This window comes from Anguilla anguilla, chromosome 17 (assembly GCF_013347855.1).
Source record: "Anguilla anguilla isolate fAngAng1 chromosome 17, fAngAng1.pri, whole genome shotgun sequence".
NCBI lineage: Eukaryota > Metazoa > Chordata > Actinopteri > Anguilliformes > Anguillidae > Anguilla > Anguilla anguilla.
The window spans coordinates 1,716,169-1,735,726 of NC_049217.1; the positions used below are offsets into that span (position 1 = coordinate 1,716,169).

Here is a 19,558-nt window from a genome sequence, read left to right on the forward strand (position 1 = left end):
ACACACACACACATGTGCCCTTACGCACATTCATGCCTCACACACACACACACACACACACACACACACACGTGGCCTTACGCACACTCATGCACTCTCTCTCACACACACACACACACACACACGCCCTTGCGCACATTCATGCCTCACACACACACACACACACACGTGGCCTTACGCACACTCATGCACTCTCTCTCTCACACACACACACACACGCCCTTGCGCATATTCATGCCTCACACACACACACACACACATGCCTTTACGTACTCACACACACACACACACACACACACGTGCCCTTATGCACACTCATGCAGTCATACACACACACACGCCCTTGCGCACATTCATGCCTCACACACACACACGCCCTTACGCACACTCATGCAGTCTCACACACACACACACACACACACACGTGCCCTTACGCACACTCATGCAGTCTCACACACACACACACACACGTGCCCTTACTCACACTCATGCACTCTCTCACACACACACACACACACACACATGTGCCCTCACTCACACTCATGCACACACACACACACACACACACACACACACATGCCCTTACGTACACTCATGCACTCACACACACACACGTGCCCTTACGCACATTCATGCCTCACACACACACACACACACATACACGTGGCCTTACGCACACTCATGCAGTCTCACACACACACACACACACACACACGCCCTTGCGCATATTCATGTCTCACACACACACACACACACACACACACGTGCCCTTATGCACACTCATGCACTCATACACACACACACGCCCTTACGCACACTCATGCACTCTCTCACACACACACACACACACACACGCCCTTGCGCATATTCATGTCTCACACACACACACACACACATGCCTTTACGTACTCACACACACACACACACACACACACACACACGTGCCCTTACGCACACTCATGCAGTCTCACACACACACACACACACACACACACACACACACACACACACGTGCCCTTATGCACACTCATGCACTCATACACACACACACGCCCTTACGCACACTCATGCAGTCTCACACTCACACACACACACACGCCCTTACGCACACTCATGCAGTCTCACACACACACACACACACACGCCCTTACGCACACTCATGCAGTCTCACACACACACACACACACACGCCCTTACGCACACTCATGCAGTCTCACACACACACACACATATGCTCTTACGCACAATCATGCACTCATATAGCCTAGGCTAAGGCACAGAGCTGGAGATGTGGACTGTTTAAAATGCAGAAATGGCTGCATGTGGGACGCTGTTACCCCCTGACCTGTGCAGATTTAGGGTCGTCCTGCAGGGTGTCTGGCAGGGAGACGGCCGGTTTGTCAGTGTTTGGCATGTACGAGTTTGGGCACCCTGCTGCACCTGTCTCTGCCACAGTAAACGCTCAGAGCTCTTCTGTTTCCTCTGCTCCGACTGCAGCCGCTGAACACGGCAACCATCTAACTGCGAGCGCTGAGCTGTGATCCTAATGGCGCTGGGCTGTGATCCTAACGGGCGCTGAGCTGTGATCCTAACGGCCCTGAGCACTGAGCTGTGATCCTAACGGCGCTGAGCTGTGATCCTAACGGGCGCTGAGCTGCGATCCTAACGGCCCTGAGCACTGAGCTGTGATCCTAACGGAGCTGAGCTGTGATCCTAACGGTCCTGAGCGCTGAGCTGTGATCCTAACGGTCCTGAGCGCTGGGCTGTGATCCTAACGGAGCTGAGCTGTGATCCTAACGGTCCTGAGCGCTGAGCTGTGATCCTAACGGTCCTGAGCACTGAGCTGTGATCCTAACGGCGCTGAGCTGTGATCCTAACGGTGCTGAGCGCTGAGCTGTGATCCTATCGGGCGCTGGGCTGTGATCCTAACGGCCCTGAGCACTGAGCTGTGATCCTAACGGCGCTGAGCTGTGATCCTAACGGTCCTGAGCGCTGAGCTGTGATCCTAACGGGCGCTGAGCTGCGATCCTAACGGCCCTGAGCACTGAGCTGTGATCCTAACGGCGCTGAGCTGTGATCCTAACGGCCCTGAGCACTGAGCTGTGATCCTAACGGTCCTGAGCGCTGGGCTGTGATCCTAACGGAGCTGAGCTGTGATCCTAACGGCCCTGAGCACTGAGCTGTGATCCTAACGGTCCTGAGCGCTGAGCTGTGATCCTAACGGAGCTGAGCTGTGATCCTAACGGTCCTGAGCGCTGAGCTGTGATCCTAACGGGCGCTGAGCTGCGATCCTAACGGCCCTGAGCGCTGAGCTGTGATCCTAACGGGCCCTGAGCGCTGAGCTGTGATCCTAACGGTCCTGAGCGCTGAGCTGTGATCCTAACGGGCGCTGAGCTGCGATCCTAACGGCCCTGAGCGCTGAGCTGTGATCCTAACGGGCCCTGAGCGCTGAGCTGTGATCCTAATGGGCGCTGAGCTGCGATCCTAATGGCCCTGAGCACTGAGCTGTGATCCTAACGGCGCTGAGCACTGAGCTGTGATCCTATCGGACGCTGGGCTGTGATCCTAACAGCCCTGAGCGCTGAGCTGTGATCCTAACGGCGCTGGGCTGTGATCCTAATGGCGCTGGGCTGTGATCCTAATGGCCCTGAGCACTGAGCTGTGATCCTATCGGACGCTGGGCTGTGATCCTAACAGCCCTGAGCGCTGAGCTGTGATCCTAACGGCGCTGGGCTGTGATCCTAATGGCGCTGGGCTGTGATCCTAATGGCCCTGAGCACTGAGCTGTGATCCTAACGGCGCTGGGCTGTGATCCTAATGGCGCTGGGCTGTGATCCTAACGGGCTCTGAGCTGTGATCCTAACGGTCCTGAGCACTGAGCTGTGATCCTAACGACCCTGAGCGCTGAGCTGTGATCCTAACGGGCTCTGAGCTGTGATCCTAACGGGCGCTGAGCTGTGATCCTAACGGGCGCTGGGCTGTGATCCTAACAGGCTCTGAGCTGTGATCCTAACGGGCGCTGAGCTGTGATCCTAACGGCCCTGAGCACTGAGCTGTGATCCTAACGGTCCTGAGCACTGAGCTGTGATCCTAACGACCCTGAGCGCTGAGCTGTGATCCTAACGGGCGCTGGGCTGTGATCCTAACGGCCCTATGCGCTGAGCTGTGATCCTAACCGGCGCTGGGCTGTGATCCTAACCGGCGCTGGGCTGTGATCCTAACCGGCGCGAGCGCTGAGCTGTGATCCTAACGGCGCTGAGCGCTGAGCTGTGATCCTAACCGGCGCTGAGCTGTGATCCTAACGGCGCTGAGCTGTGATCCCGCTAATCCTGCGGTCAGGCCTGCTGTGGGTTCCCTGCTTTGAGGCAGCACTCGGAGCGCTCAAACTGAGCCGGCTACCAGCTGTTTAGTCGGCAGTCATAATCTCAGCCAGATACTCTGATAACACAAAAGAGTTTCAGAGTCATTTTTATTTGAATTGTTTTTTCCGCACTGGTAGTACTCCATCGGGAGGGGCTGGATGTGCTGTTAATCGTCCCCTCTCGATCTCGGCTCAGCGCAGCTTGCATCAAACAAGACGCTTGAAATCAGCAAACAAACCCACAGTGACGTGACCTTTGCTCCCTGGACTTGCATTGTTCATTACCCCAGGGGAAAAAACAATGGCTAGCAAACTTGTGTCCCCAAGCAGCCCATTTTTCAGGCATTCTGTGGGGTATTCGAGGCAGGTCAGTTTTGTTTTCAAATTGTGTTATTGTAGGTTCCATTTGATGAGAGAAGGAGTGCTAGTTTGGTTTAGCTAATACTAGCTAAGCTGATTAGCCAATGAGGAGTTTAGCCTGTAAACTGGCACAATGAGACATGGAGAGAATGAGACACACTGGCTGGAGTAGGCAGACTGCTATGTTTATCTCTTCCTCTGTTTGTAACTGAATGCTCTAACCTTAAACTGTATTGATTGATAGTGTCTTAGTTTATTAAACAGGGGCACAGTGCAGAATGTAAGATATTGCACCTGTGTGTAATCCCACTGTTATATGCACCACAGACCCTTGCCAACAGTAAAGAGTGTTAAATGTTGGTGTAGATACTCCTGACATGAAAGATGGGCAGCTGCATTCTTTACAATTTAGCTTCAGTTTAGATGACAACACAGCCACCAGAATGCAAATGGCCCCCTTCAGGAAAAACATTATCTCCAGAACCCCCTCGCTGGCTACTTTTTCCATTTAGCAGGCTATTCCATTGCCAGATTGAGTGCTCTGAGCATGGGTATAGTCATGGCGGCCCCTGAGGATGCCCCCGAGCGTGGCCTTTGTGCCTTTGTGCCTGCCACACCTGGGTCTGCCTGGTTTGGCATTTGGAATTGAACTGAAGCCATTCCAGCTCAAGATTCGATGTCTCCAGAGGCTCTGTTCCCCCCAAGTGTCTTTGTAAGTGATAGTTTGCATTGCATGAGAAAAGAAAACACACATCTGAAAGAATAATGGGGCATGAAGCTAACTGATGAGGAATAAGATGCTCTCACACTGTATTGAAAGCTTTCAAGCACTTCTCACTGCTTAAGTCTGTCAGAAATAGTTAATGGGTAACTGATGAAGATGTTTTCATGTCAGAACATTGCTTGCACCATTAAATTAGTTTGTGAGCGTCTGATACAGTCTGCGGTTTACTCTTTCCTGTTTGTCATTCCTAAATGACTATATTACAGAGCCAGATAGCGGCACTGTGCCTGCTTGATTCATGTGCTGAATCCATATGTATTTATGCAGATGTTGCTGCTGTTCTTTTATGTGGGTCGTAAAGCTATGGTTGGGATGAAACTTGAACTTGAACTTAATGGAATTATACAGGCTGTTGGGCCTCTGGTTCTCAGGTTTAGAGCTCCTCCATAGGCAGCAGAGAGGCACCAGACAGGAATGTAGGGTGGTTTTCAAATTTGATCACCACCCCTTGCAAACATGCTCAGCCAACCTCCCTGGAAATGACTTCCTAGCCTATCTCAGGGCCGCTGTGGTCCAGCACGGGTTCTCAGTACAGTAGCGAATCGACTGTGCAGAGGAGGGAGCTGCCAGCCAGTGGGCTCCCTCGTTCTGGGCTCCTGTGGTCAGGTGACCTGGTTCCACCGCCCCGGCTCAGCTGTGGAAGCTTGTGAAAGCGCTCACTCAGGAAACCGAGAGGAGGGGCTCCTCCCCTCTCCCCCGGATGTTTTTGAATTTGCTTTGGCGGTTTGAGTATGAAGGAGTTTCCTCTGTTAAGCACAAAGCGATTAAGATGTTGTTTACCTCACATTTAGTATCTTGCTCAAAGTTTGTTATTGTAGTGCCCCCACCTGGGTTTAGAAACTGCTTACACCGAGGTCACACTGTGCATAGCCTGCCCTGGCCAGCAGCCATGCTTGTACAGGTGTGTCTTCCTGTTTGCTTCTTAATCCCATGTGCCATTAGATTGTTGGTTGTCATTTTTCAGAACACGCCTGTGACTGTTGTAATTTTAGAGACATTTAATTCATTTGATGTAAAAGGGGATGAGGTAAAGAATGAATGTTGTGGAGCTGGTTATGGAGGTTTGGAGCTGGCTTCTGGGAATTCTAGGAAGTGCAGTTCTGTGAGTTTCTGTCTCTCAGGGCAGGAGGAAGTCAGGCCAGAGCTTCGTAACCTGCCTGTCAGCCAGGGGAACAGCTGCGCTTACAACTGTGCTGAGGGCTAGGCCTTCCCCACACGCGCACACGTACACACGCACGCACGCACACACACGCGCACACACACACACTCACACACGTACACACACACACTCACGCACACACACACACTCACGCGCGCACACACACACACTCACGCACACACTCACACTCAGACACGTACACACACACACACTCGCACACACACACACACGCACGCACACACGCGTGCACACTCACACACACGTACACACACACACACGCACACACACACACATACACGCACGCACGCACACACACACACGTACACACGCACACACGCACACACACGCACACAAATGCACACACATACGCACACGCACACGCACACACACACACACACACACACACACACACACACACATGTACACACATGCACACACAAACACACACACACACTCACACACCCACACACATAAGCATGATGCGCATGGTCAGTCACCCATGAATCCTTAGACTTCAGTGCATTCAGTTTCCCTCCAAAAGTCCCTGGCACTCGAGCACGTCAGCCCCACGTCACCTGACTGTCCCGATGAACTGTGGGTGTGGATTGGCCCGGGTTCCGCTGCATTCCGCAGAGTTCCGCCCCAGCTTGGCAGGTCACGCTGATACAAATTCAGGGCCAAACAGTCCTGGAGAAAGGAAACAGGGAGTCTGCTGTCAGAGCCATTCGACTTTTCAGTGGGTTATCTTCGGGAAACCTGATTGGCCATGAAAATTAGTAAACAAGATTTAAAAATCCAAGGTATTAGTAACCCATTCAATGACAACCAAAGCAGGCATTGACTCTCTACAATAATTTTAATGGCTCTGTGTCTTGGTGTTTGAGTGAGTCATTAGGGGATTACTTGCGGAGCTCATCTGTGGAAATCACCAGTGCAGAAATGAGAGCTTCTGCTTAAGGAGCACATCCTCATAGGAGCACATCTCCATAGGAGCACATCCCCATGAGCACATCCTCATAGGAGCACATCCTCATAGGAGCACATCTCCATAGGAGCACATCCCCATAGGAACACATCCCCATGAGCACATCCCCATGAGCACGTCCCCATAGGAGCACATTCCCAGGAGCACATCTCCATAGGAGCACATCCCCATAGGAGCACATCCCCATAGGAACACATTCCCATAGGAGCACATTCCCATGACCACATCCCCATAGGAAAGAAATAATGATGAAGAGAGTTAAAAATTACTTTCCTCTTTCGTGAAGGGGAACTTTTTTTTTTTTACTGTGCTTTGCCAATGGTTTTATTTGTCATGTCAATAAAGATCTATTTTATTTTTATTTCAGAGGGAGAGCGAGTGAGTGAGTGACGTAGCGATGGACATTGATGTGTGGTGAAGGAAGAGAGCGAGCGAGTGATAGAGAGTGTGATGATGGGAAGGGGAGAAAGATGGGATGTCGAGGCTGAAACTGAATTAGTGTGCATATTTGTGGAGATTAGCGGAATTCTGTGTCAGTGTGACCCACTGCAGTGGGGGGGGAGGGTCATGTGACCCTCATCCCAAAGGAAATGCAGGTTTTCAGACTCTCAACCAGAGCCAGAGGACTTAAACTTGCCCATTCTGACAGCTCATAACAAGTGAACATCCAGCAATCAAGCCAAATACTAATGGCTTCAGACATATATATATATATACATGCATACATTTACAGACACAATGCCACACAGTGGCCCACAATTTTGTCCATGCCCTCCTCAGTGGTGACATCATTACAAAGTGGGAGCATTCCTCATCTGTGGCTTTGGGGCCCCAGGTCTGTGATCGGCCCCTGTTGCATCCTCAACTCAAGGCAGCGTAATCCACTTAAACAGAGTAGCAGGCCCCGCCCCCCATACCCTTCCCTTTGGTCTCCATGGCAGCACAAGGAGAGACCGAGCTGTGGAAGTCTTATGAAACAACGCGCTCCCAATGCACAGGTATCGCATGCCGCAGAAAGTGCTGGATGTTTTTAGCACTGCTTCGTATTACTACTGTCATGGGTGGGAGAGGGAGGAACCCATCACATCTCTTGGGATTCAGGTCAGGTCTCTCCCGATGGCGGCTGTGAGCGTCTGCCTGGGTCTCCTCCCTCACTGGGACGAGGCCCGTGAAAGGGCTGCGTTTGGATGGGTAGTGTGAGAAGGGCTGTGGCAGGTCATTCAGCTCCGGGACTGCGTACAATGCGGTCAGAGACAGTCTCATTCCTACCAAGCTGGTCGTTAAACTAGGCCCTAGACCTGTTCTAGATTCCTTCCTGTGTCCCAGCCACTGGTTTATAAGAAATTTAACAAAACCTGATTTAGCCAAGTGTGTGTGTTTACGCCACTTTACTGTTTGAGCTCTCCTTCAGAATCTTAGCACCTAATGCTAGTGTTGCTATAGCCGCGTTTCCACCAAAATTACCCGGAACTTTCAGTCCCAGGAACTACTTTACCAGGAACTAAAAGGTTCCTTCAGCCAATGGTTGTCTGCGTTTCCACCGGGGTCTAAAGTACCGCGAAGATTAGGCAAATTAGCCCACTGACGTTGTCGTCGGTCCATCTGTCATATGATTTCTTCTGTAACCCCATACTACCACCGACGTAGCCTACATTATTTTCTAATAACCGGGACAGCCCGGAGGGGTTTATTCCACTTATATACAACGGGTTACCAACAATGACTATATATGGTTACTTTTGTATTTATTGATTTTCATATATCCTCTCAAACACATTCATTAACAGCAGAAAACATGCACACGTTGTAAACAATTTGCTGTTTTATTACTTTCTCGTCGTCAATTCCATATAGGCTAATCGCAAAATGACAAGAATAGAACGAAAACTCGGACTTGCGTGAAAATGTAAATTAGTAGTGGTACAGCCACCGTTTGCTTTCCTTCGAAGTTACTGCTAGCCGAGCAGCGAAGTGTGCCCTCCAGATGCGAACCATGCACCATAAATGAGTCCATAGTCTTCCTGGTCTTTTCGTGGAATTGAAAAATGGCAGTAAAATTGAGTAAAATTACGGCAGTCTGAAAAAGCTAAAGGGAAGATTACTAGAATTAATCTGTTATTTTACCCGGATAAAAAGTGCGGAAGGTGATTTCCAGTTTGCTTGTACTGTATCACCAATGTTAATTATGCAGAACTACCGCATACCTCACATAACTGTATCAAACGTTTTGAGTCAATTACAACGGGCTAACAAAGAAAATCCGGAAGAAAATATTCAGCAACCGAATTAATCCGTTTGAATGTTTTGGTAGCCTACGTAATATGCTGTCCCAGAACGAATGCTTAGCATTGTATAAAACGAATACTAAAGCAAGAAAAGAACAGAAGAGCACACGTTATAATTCCAAGACGTTGACAGGCTATAACCAAAAGTAGGCTACTGCGCCGCATAACATACAAGTTTGATTTGAAGTTATTATGAAAATAAATTGGTTTGCCGCTGCATATTTTCAAACATGGCGGGTAATGGCGGAAAATAAATACAACACAAATGCTACGAGTACTCGACCAATCAGAAATGTTCAGCGCTGCAAGCTCCACCCAAAAGGTTCCTGTACTTTCGGAAAGTACTACCCCCCGAGCAGGAACGTTTTGGGGGGTAAAACAAAGCCCCCAGAACTAAATTTAGACCCTAGTTCCTGCGGTGGAAACGCACTGAGTTCCTCAAAAGGTTCCTAGTTCCGGGGTATAGTTCCTGCGGTGGAAACGCGGCTTTTGACTGTAATCCTGTAATTACCCATAAGCCCTGGCGTGATAGATACTGTAACGGGGGACGGAAAGGCTCCAGGCCCCAGCGTGGAATGTTATGCAGTCATGGCCTCCGATCTTGAACTCCAGTCACATGGCAGCTGCTCCGGATTTTTGGATTATCGACCAAACAATGTAGCTGTCATGGGAGGTGATTCTGTGAGAATGGCTGTGTTGAAGTGCTAATTAGATTCTCAGGGGAAGGCAATGCAGGTTCCCCTGCAGAAGTGCCTATTTAATAAACAGAACTGTCCAGCAAGAGACAGTGATGACTTTCTTATTCTGTAATAGGTACGCGTGTGTGCGCGTGCGCGCGGGTGTATTTGTTTATTTGTGTCAGTGTCTTTTGGTCCCTCATTCTTGTCGGTGTTCAATTGTATAATTCTCCTGACTGGATACGCTAGAAATGTGATTGTCTGAAAAGCATATGAGGGTGATTGTGTTATTCCATTGCAGGCATATATTCTTATGGTGGGATACAGGGTCATTTGTCTTTCCTCAGCTGACCTGAATTCAGGGGAAGTTCTCTGTCCCACATAGCTACTGCATTTGTCAATCTGCACAATCAGTTTTTTTCCCTTTAGAATCTTCATTCTTTCTGTTTGTTTTTGTGTTTGTGTCCATCCATCTTTTCCAGAACACATCATTATCTTCCTGTTTCTCCTATAATCTAGCTTCCAGTCTACCTTTTTCATGCTCACTGGCTGTCAGCGTTTGCATCTAAAATCTTTCTGGCAGTGTGCGTTCAAACCCTCTCAATCTTCCTGAGAGTGAGTGTTCATTTCCTGTATTCTGTCTGAGTCATTTTGCTTTCATTACTGTGTCTACAGTGTAAGGCAGTATAAATAATGAAAATAAGCAAGGTGAATACTGAGACCTTCACTCTCCTTACACTGAGTTCACTCCTCTTTCTCTATTTCTCACTTTATAAATCAGTGTTCACTTCCCTTGTTTTGAGTTTCAGTATTTACTTTCTCTGTTTTGAGTCTCAGTGTTCACTTCCCTTGTTTTGTGTTTCAGTGTTGACTTTGCTTTTTTGAGTCTCAGTGTTCATTTCCCTTGTTTTGAGTCTCAGTGTTCACTTCCCTTGTTTTGAGTCTCAGTGCTCACTTCCCAGTTCTCAGCTCTCCCCCTCTCCGCTCTCCCTCTGCAGGCGGCGTGGGCATCGCGGCCACCCAGCTGTGCCACGCGGTGCAGGACGTGACCGTGTTTGGTACGGCGTCTGCCAGCAAGCACGAGGCCATCAGTGAGGGAGGGGTCACGCACCCCATCGACTACCGCACACGGGACTACGTGGACGAGATCCGAAAAATCAGCCCCAAAGGTGAGGGCGGGTCATTTTCAAGCGACACGCTTTTATTATAAAACGCATACACTGTATATGATCGCCAGAAACTGAAGGTGACACTGGCAGATGCTGAGCCTCAAACACAGAATGGATTACTGAAGCAGTTTTACACATGCAGTTAGTAAAAGCTGGTATTAGTCTACAGAAGTCTATGTCCTGAATATAAAGGAAATTACAGCGAACTAGAGGATCTTTTAAGTCTGAATCATGAACAAACTGGTGTATTTAGCCTTTTCTGTTTGATTGTTTCATTTCTATTTTCTGTCTTTTTCCCACCTAGAATAGAATTCTGTGCAAGTGTGAATAGTTTGTGACGTTCGCAGGAAGAGGTATGCTACATTGAGAGTCAGGTGGGGTGTTTAGGATTTGGGAAAACAATGATGATAATTATAAATAAATAAATGAGTGGGCTCTGAGGAGGGGAGGGAGGCCTTCCTGGGGTGGCGGGGGGGGGGGGGGGTGTCGGGGTGGCTGCTGGGGGGGCAGACACTGAAACAGTTGGTTGTTTGTTTATGGAAAATATTGTTGGTATTAATGAATTAGTCATTATGCTAAGGAGGTCCTCCATAGAGAGGGTATTTGAAGTGTATTTGCAGAAAATAAATAATTTGTAGAAATGAAATAATTATGACATAATTAGAATTTTGACTTGTGTTTCTTCAGTCTTATCGTTCAGAAACCAACATTTTTTATGCTGTAAGATCCTGAGCTTCATCCCCTGTTAATCTTCAAAGGAGGGAAATCAATTTTCCAAAGGACTGTGTACTGAACCCTGTGTCTTCAGGATTTATCTGCCTTTTGATGCAAACGTATTTCCAAGTGTGAAACAACCCTGAGCCTGTAAATCTGTGTGTCTGAGCTGGATGTGATTACGTTTCGGAGACTGAGCTGGGAGCTCCCTCTGCCAGAGGGCTCTGTTGCTAAAACAGAATCTCTAACTCAAACAAAAGCTCGGCGAAGAAGTGCTGAGGTCTTTTGATCAATGAGCTGCAGACAGCTGGGTATTGGGGCTCTGCTTCGGTCGTCCTGATTGGTTAAAACCTCGGTTGACCTCTTTACTTCTGCGGGTACAATTAAATCCTCAAATTTGAACAGGTTTTTAAAATATATCTCAATTATCTTTAAGTGGAAATGGGTAGAAATTTGCTTCTCTCCCTCTGTCTATTTTGTATCTCTTTTGTCTGTTTTACCCGGTACTTTAATGCCTCAGACTGTAACCTGCCCATTGGGTTTGGCCCATTTGATTATTTGCTCCATTACATTTCTGTTACCGTTCATTTATCTCTTCTCCTGACAGCAGGCCAGCCAGTGGAGGATGGGCTCCACCTCTAGCTTTGTGCCTCCAGTGGAGGATGGGCTCCACCTCTAGCTTTGTGCCTCCAGTGGAGGATGGGCTCCACCTCTAGCTTTGTGCCTCCAGTGAGGTGGCTCCACCTCTAGCTTTGTGCCTCCAGTGAGGTGGCTCCATCTTTCTTGCTGGTTTTTGGGGTCCCAGACTGGTTTTTCTTTCTTCTGTTTTTTTTTTTTTTTCTGCATAGCATCTTCGTGACTGTGTCTCTCCAAAAGAGCTACATAATAAAATAATTAAATGAATTAAATATATTGCTCTCCCTCTATCTCTCTCTCTCTTTCTCTCTCTCTCTCTGTCTGTTTCTCTCCCTCTCTCTCTCCCTCCCTCCCTCCCTCTCTCTCTGTCTCTCTCTCTCTCCCTCCCTCTCTCTCTCTCTCTCTCTCTCTCTGTCTCTATCTCAGGTTTGGACATTGTGCTGGATCCGTTGGGAGGCTCTGACACACAGAAGGGCTTTAACCTGCTGAAACCCATGGGCAAGCTCATCACTTACGGTGAGACACCGAGGACAGGACCACTGTTCTGCAGAATCTACCCTGCTGCATCTCCCCCCTCTACATCTCCCCCCGCTGCATCTGCCCCATTGCATCTGCCCCCACTGCATCTGCCCCTGCTACATCTCCCCCCGCTGCATCTGCCCCCCCCCCCCGCATCTGCCCCTGCTACATCTGCCCCCTCTGAATCTGCCTCACTGCATCTGCCCCTGCTACATCTGCCCCCGCTGCATCTGCCCCACTACATCTGCCCCCGCTGCATCTGCCCCCGCTGCATCTTCCCCACTGCATCTGCCCCGGCTGCATCTGCCCCTGCTACATCTGCCCCCTCTGCATCTGTCTCACTGCATCTGCCCCTGCTACATCTGCCCCCTCTGCATCTGCCTCACTGTATCTGCCCCAATGCATCTCCCCCCCCGCTGCATCTGCCCCACTTCATCTCCCCCCACTGCATCTGCCCCACTGCTTCTGCCCCCACTGCATCTGCCCCCGCTACATCTGCCCCCGCTGCATCTGCCCCCCGCTGCATCTGCCCCCCGCTGCATCTGCCCCGTCCCTGCATCTGCCCCTGCTACATCTGCCCCCTCTGCATCTGCCTCACTGTATCTGCCCCAATGCATCTCCCCCCCCGCTGCATCTGCCTCACTTCATCTCCCCCCACTGCATCTGCCCCACTGCTTCTGCCCCCACTGCATCTGCCCCCGCTACATCTGCCCCGACTGAATCTGCCCCACTGCACCTGCCCCCGCTGCATCTGCAACCTGCCCCGCTGTGGGAAGATAAAAACACCTTTGAGAAAGTGTTCAGTTGCCCCAAAGATTCTTTTTTTGTGTTGTTCGTTTTGAAAATGAATGCGTGTAAACTGCTGTGAAGACAGCTTCTCAGAGAAGCACCCTTAGTAAACGCTTAGTAGACATGTTATAAAGCGTGTCGATAGTCATTAGAGCACACTGATGGCTTTGTGCACAGATACACACTGTTCCAGGGGTCCACATCACTAGCTGCACAGAGCTGAAGGGTTTTCATTCTTTAGTCATTAAATTAAACAACCAATGTAGATCCAAGGCACTAGGGGAGGCCAGTTAACTTTTAGTGCTCAATTATGTGGTCGTTAACAACTAAAACCAGCGTGTCCTGCTGCTGCCTGGGAACATAGTTGAACACCCATGCACTGTTAACATTTAACCAGCTGATTGAGCACTGAGTTTTCAATGTTGTGTGAGAAAGGGTTTGGGTAAGGTTAAGGCTGCAAGAGTGTGTGTGTGAGAGTGCGTTTGAGTGTGTGAGAAAGTGTAAGTGAGTCTGTAAGAGTGTGAGAGAGAGTGTGTGTGTGTGTGTGTGTGTGTGTGTGTGTGAGAGAGAGCGTGTAAGAGTGTGTGTGTGTGTGAGAGAGTGAGGGTGGGTGTGTGTGTGTGTGTGTGAGAGAGAGAGAGTGAGGGTGTGTGAGGGTGTGTGTGAGAGAGAGAGAGAGCGTGTAAGAGTGTGTGTGTGTGTGTGAGAGAGTGAGGGTGTGTGTGTGTGTGTGTGTGTGAGAGAGAGAGAGCGTGTAAAAGTGTGTGTGTGTGCGAGAGAGTGAGGGTGTGTGTGTGTGAGAGAGAGACAGACAGTGTAAGAGTGTGTGTGTGTGCAAGAGAGTGAGGGTGTGTGAGGGTGTGCCTTTAGGATGGCGTTACATCCTCGTGTGGTGAAAATGTGGCCGTCACCCCCTCTCTCTGTTCGTGACTCCCCCTCTGACCCCCCCCCCCCCCTTTATCAGAACTATGCGCAGCCGAACAATGGCCGTTCTGTCCCCGGCCCAGAATGTGTCTGAATGTAGCACTGCACCGTTCCTGCAGTCCACTGTGCTCTGTGAGCGTCTTTGTGCCTGTCTGCAGGGGAGAGGGGGAGGGGGGAGAGGGAGGGAGGGAGGGGAGGAGAGGAGAGGAGAAAGGAGGAGGGGAGGGGAGGGGAGGGGAGAGGGGGGGGGGGGGCGGGGGGGGGGGGGGGGGCGTGGGGACGGGGAGGAGAGGAGGAGGGGAGAGAGGAGGAAAGGAGGGGAGAAGAGGAGAGGGGAAAGAGGAGGGGAGGGGAGAGGAGGAGAGGGGAGAGAGGAGGAGAGAAGGAAGGGAGGGGAGAAGGGGAGGGGGGAGGGGAGGAGAAGAGGAAAGGAGGGGAGAAGCTGAGAGGGGAAAGAGGAGGAGAGGGGAGAGGAGGAGGGGAGGGGAGAGGAGGAGAGGGGAGAGAGGAGGAGAGAAGGAAGGGAGGGGAAGAGGAGAGGGGAGAGAGGAGGAGGGGAGGGGAGAGGAGGAGAGGAAGAAAGGAGGGGAGAGGAGGAGAGGAGGAAGGGAGAGGAGGAGAGAAGGAAAGGAGGGGAGGAGAGGGGAGAGGAGGACAGGGGAAGAGGGCAGCGTTTTGGGGAAGCACCGTGCCGCCATTAAGAGCTGTGTCTTGGGTCGGCTTTTCGGCGATTCTGAAAGGCTGTGAGGGTGGAGGTGTGACTGTACCTGTCTGTAAGGCTGTAAGGGTGGAGGTGTGACTGTACCTGTCTGAAAGGCTGTAAGGGTGGCGGTGTGACTGTACCTGTCTGAAAGGCTGTAAGGGTGGCGGTGTGACTGTACCTGTCTGTAAGGCTGTAAGGGTGGAGGTGTGACTGTACCTGTCTGAAAGGCTGTAAGGGTGGAGGTGTGACTGTACCTGTCTGTAAGGCTGTAAGGGTGGAGGTGTGACTGTACCTGTCTGTAAGGCTGTAAAGGTGGAGGTGTGACTGTACCTGTCTGTAAGGCTGTAAGGGTGGAGGTGTGACTGTACCTGTCTGAAAGGCTGTAAGTGTGGAGGTGTGACTATACCTGTCTGTAAGGCTGTAAGTGTGGAGGTGTGACTGTACCTGTCTGTAAGGCTGTAAGGGTGGCGGTGTGACTGTACCTGTCTGAAAGGCTGTAAGTGTGGAGGTGTGACTATACCTGTCTGTAAGGCTGTAAGTGTGGAGGTGTGACTGTACCTGTCTGTAAGGCTGTAAGGGTGGAGGTGTGACTGTACCTGTCTGAAAGGCTGTAAGTGTGGAGGTGTGACTGTACCTGTCTGTAAGGCTGTAAGGGTGGAGGTGTGACTGTACCTGTCTGTAAGGCTGTAAAGGTGGAGGTGTGACTGTACCTGTCTGTAAGGCTGTAAGGGTGGAGGTGTGACTGTACCTGTCTGAAAGGCTGTAAGGGTGGAGGTGTGACTGTACCTGTCTGAAAGGCTGTAAGGGTGGAGGTGTGACTGTACCTGTCTGTAAGGCTGTAAGGGTGGAGGTGTGACTGTACCTGTCTGAAAGGCTGTAAGGGTGGAGGTGTGACTGTACCTGTCTGTAAGGCTGTAAGGGTGGAGGTGTGACTGTACCTGTCTGAAAGGCTGTAAGGGTGGAGGTGTGACTGTACCTGTCTGAAAGACTGTAAGTGTGGAGGTGTGACTGTACCTGTCTGTAAGGCTGTAAGGGTGGAGGTGTGACTGTACCTGTCTGTAAGGCTGTAAGGGTGGAGGTGTGACTGTACCTGTCTGTAAGGCTGTAAGGGTGGAGGTGTGACTGTACCTGTCTGAAAGGCTGTAAGGGTGGAGGTGTGACTGTACCTGTCTGTAAGGCTGTAAGGGTGGAGGTGTGACTGTACCTGTCTGAAAGGCTGTAAGGGTGGAGGTGTGACTGTACCTGTCTGTAAGGCTGTAAGGGTGGAGGTGTGACTGTACCTGTCTGAAAGGCTGTAAGGGTGGAGGTGGGACTGTACCTGTCTGAAAGGCTGTAAGGGTGGAGGTGTGACTGTAATGCTTTCATTTGCAGGTGCTGCCAACATTCTGACAGGTCAGAGGAAGAACATCCTGGCCTTGGCTAAGACCTGGTATAACCAGTTCTCCATCAACGCCCTCAGCCTCATGCACGCCAACAAGTCCGTGTGTGGCTTTCACCTGGGGTACCTGGACGGGGAGTTTGAGCTCGTCTCCCAGGTGGTGGCCAAACTGCTGGAGCTCTACGGACAGGGCAAGATCAAACCCAAAGTGGACTCCACCTGGCACTTTGAGCAGGTAAATAAAGAGCCGGAGGTGTCTGTCTGTGTGTGTGTGTGTGTGTGTGTGTGTGTGTGTGTGCGCCTGTGTGTGTGTGTGTGTGTGTGTGTCCCTGTGTGCCTGTGTGTGTGTGTGTGTTGGCCTTTTTGCTCTATGATGTTGCTGGCCTGATATCTGATACTCCAAGCAGTGTGTTACACACTCAGGATGACTGTACCGTTTTAAGAGGGTTGTTCACTGCCGTTTTTTCATATTATTTATTGTTGGTTAGTTTCTACATCAAACAGATACTTCTTTCCTTGATTCCAGCTGCCTGGGATTGCTTGCATCATAGGAAATAATTGGGTAAAATACACACAGGAGCATGCGTTAAAACTGAAATAACACCAAAAAGGCCCAGAAAGGGAACTGTCCCTTTATGAGGGAAACAAGGAGGTCATGGAGCCTCAGCAGCCAAACTGAGAGCCGGCGAATGAAAGGAGTCCCTCCCTCCCTCCCGTCTTTGTCTTTCTCGCACTCGTTACCATGGTGATCTGTTCAGACTGCCTGTGTTTGTTGAATAGGTAGATAGACGTTGTCAGTATTGAAAAAAAAGTTTGTTTCTCCCTGTAATCCCAACTATGTCATAGCCCCCACTATTCATAGTTCCAAAGTTCCAAAAATAAATGTTTTATACTTCTAGCATTTAGACGAAGACATTTCAGATTATTACTTCTACACATCCTCTCCCGTTCCCTCACCCCCGCCTTCCCAAGCCAGCCTTACTGTAACTTTGCTTTAACAAGACTTCATCAGTGTTCACACTATTATAGGAAGCCCTGAGGGCTTCCATCCTGGCAGTCTGCACTTCCCTACCCTTTTCACTTTCTGACCTCCCTGCCCCCCAAGTCCCTAGTTTAAATAATCCTGTGCTACCTTAAGCATACGCTGGCCCAGTTGCAGCCCATCACACTTGTACAGGTCAACCGTGTCCTAGAAGTAGTCCCAGTACCCCATGAATATGTACCTGTCCTTCCTACACAAGGATTGTAGCCATGTTTTAAACCTTCAAATAAACTGTGCTTCCCTCTGCTTTCACGTGGTACTGCTAGTATTCCAGAAAAAACTACCATGGAGGTTCTACTCTTAATCTTTTCTGCTAGCTCCACAAATTGTTCCTGCAAAACCTCAAACCTACCCTTACCTATGTCATTGGTTCCTGCATGAACCATGACCACTGGATCCCTCCCTGCTCTGGCTAGGAGCTTGTCCATATGCTCCAGGAGATCTCCTGCCTGGGCACCAGGCAGGCAACATACTGTACGAGACTCCTTTTAATGCGAGCAGACTATGCTGTCTACCCCCTAATAAATGAATCCCCCTCTATCACCAACTCCCTTTTCTGAGAGGATGTGGCCACCTGGGTGCCCAGTGGCTCCTCAGTCCTCCCACTCTCAGGGTCAAGGGCCAGACCCAATTCCGGCAAGGGCTAGAATCGGTTGGACACGTCAACCTCTGGAGATGCTGCCCCTGTGTGGTGTGCACGCCCTTTTCTGCAGCTGTGCCCCACTGTCTCCCATCTATCTCTCCCTGCTTGCTCTGGCTTCTCCCCCCTTCTCAACTGTGGCATGCACACAAAATCCTTAAAGGACAAGCTACTCAGTTCCTGGAACTCTGACGGAGTCCAGCAAGCTGGCCCTCAATATGAAGAATCTTGCTCTCGAGATGCTCAGTCAGTTGGTGGTGGCAGACGAACTTGCCCTGAAAATTGCTTTCCAGAAGCGCGATCATCCTGCAACCCTCACACAGCTTTGGCCACATTTTTACCCCCTAAAGGCTAATTCATACTTTCTGCATGTCCGCGAGGGTCCGCTTTGGTCCGCGTGATGTAAATGTCGTCATCCGCCCATGTCTGCGAGGGTCCGCGCGGACCCCTATGCGGACGTCTGCGCGCAGCCCAAAATTTGTGACCACGCGGACTGTACACATAGCAAGCGCGCCGACTGCGCATGCTCCAGATAACAAAATGGATGCTTGTATTGAAGAGAGGTTGTGCGAGGAGATCCGCCATTACCCACATTTATATTGTCTATCTGGGCATTCATAAAAATATTCTTTCACCACTCAAAAATCGTATTCCTTCATAGCAACAAGATAAAACCTGTCAATAACCCTAAGATATGCCTGCTCACTGAATAACGAAATAAACGAGACAAAGTTTTTAAAAATGATACCATGTCATTCTACAGTCAATATCTGGGACTAAATATTGAATAAATATACAACCTTCCCATTGGTTTTACGCGTAGAGATGTCCCTTTTGAGACGGAGTGGTCATATATTGTCTTGGACAATCCGGTTGTGAAATACACGCGCATTTGTGATGGCTGGGTACCTTCCAAAATAGATGTGCGTAATACCACACCTGTTGTTTACAGCGTTGTCACCCTTTTTAGTACAGTCTGTCTTGATTGACAATTCATTTATTCAGTAGGTGAGAGTATAAGCTTTCTAACGATGTATAGCATGTCTAATTTTGCTTTTGGAATAGTGTTTTATAGGTCAGCGTAACCGAACATTTTCTTATCATCGCATTCACTTACGCATTCACTCTGAGGTAATGGAACTGGAATGGAGTGTAGATAGGGAAATGCGCATGCGTGGAACACCAGACCGACGCGGACCCTCAATTGTAGTATGAATGGAACCGCGTGAGCGTCCGCGCAACCTGTATGAGTCCGCAGCTGTACGCGGAACGCGGAAAGTATGTACGAGCCTTAAATATCACCCTCTCTCTCCCTATTTCTAGAGTAAGTTACTGCAGAGACGGCGGTACCAAGACCACAACTTAAAAACATGCGGGTGGCTTCAGACAACTAGCAGCAGGAACCAGGGAGAAAAAATTAATAAACTGTTAAA

The 19,558-nt window shown here is 49.9% G+C and overlaps 1 protein-coding gene across 1 annotated transcript in view; it reads left to right on the plus strand.

Moving 5' to 3' along the window:
• The window catches only part of vat1 (vesicle amine transport 1), a 48,452-nt gene that overhangs the window by 19,804 nt on the left and 9,090 nt on the right, over nucleotides 1-19,558 (plus strand). Inside the window, exons 3-5 of the mRNA XM_035398913.1 lie at nucleotides 10,610-10,780; nucleotides 12,557-12,646; nucleotides 16,437-16,678. Of these exons, the coding sequence (XP_035254804.1) occupies nucleotides 10,610-10,780; nucleotides 12,557-12,646; nucleotides 16,437-16,678 (503 nt within the window). The remainder of the gene's footprint in view (nucleotides 1-10,609; nucleotides 10,781-12,556; nucleotides 12,647-16,436; nucleotides 16,679-19,558) is intronic.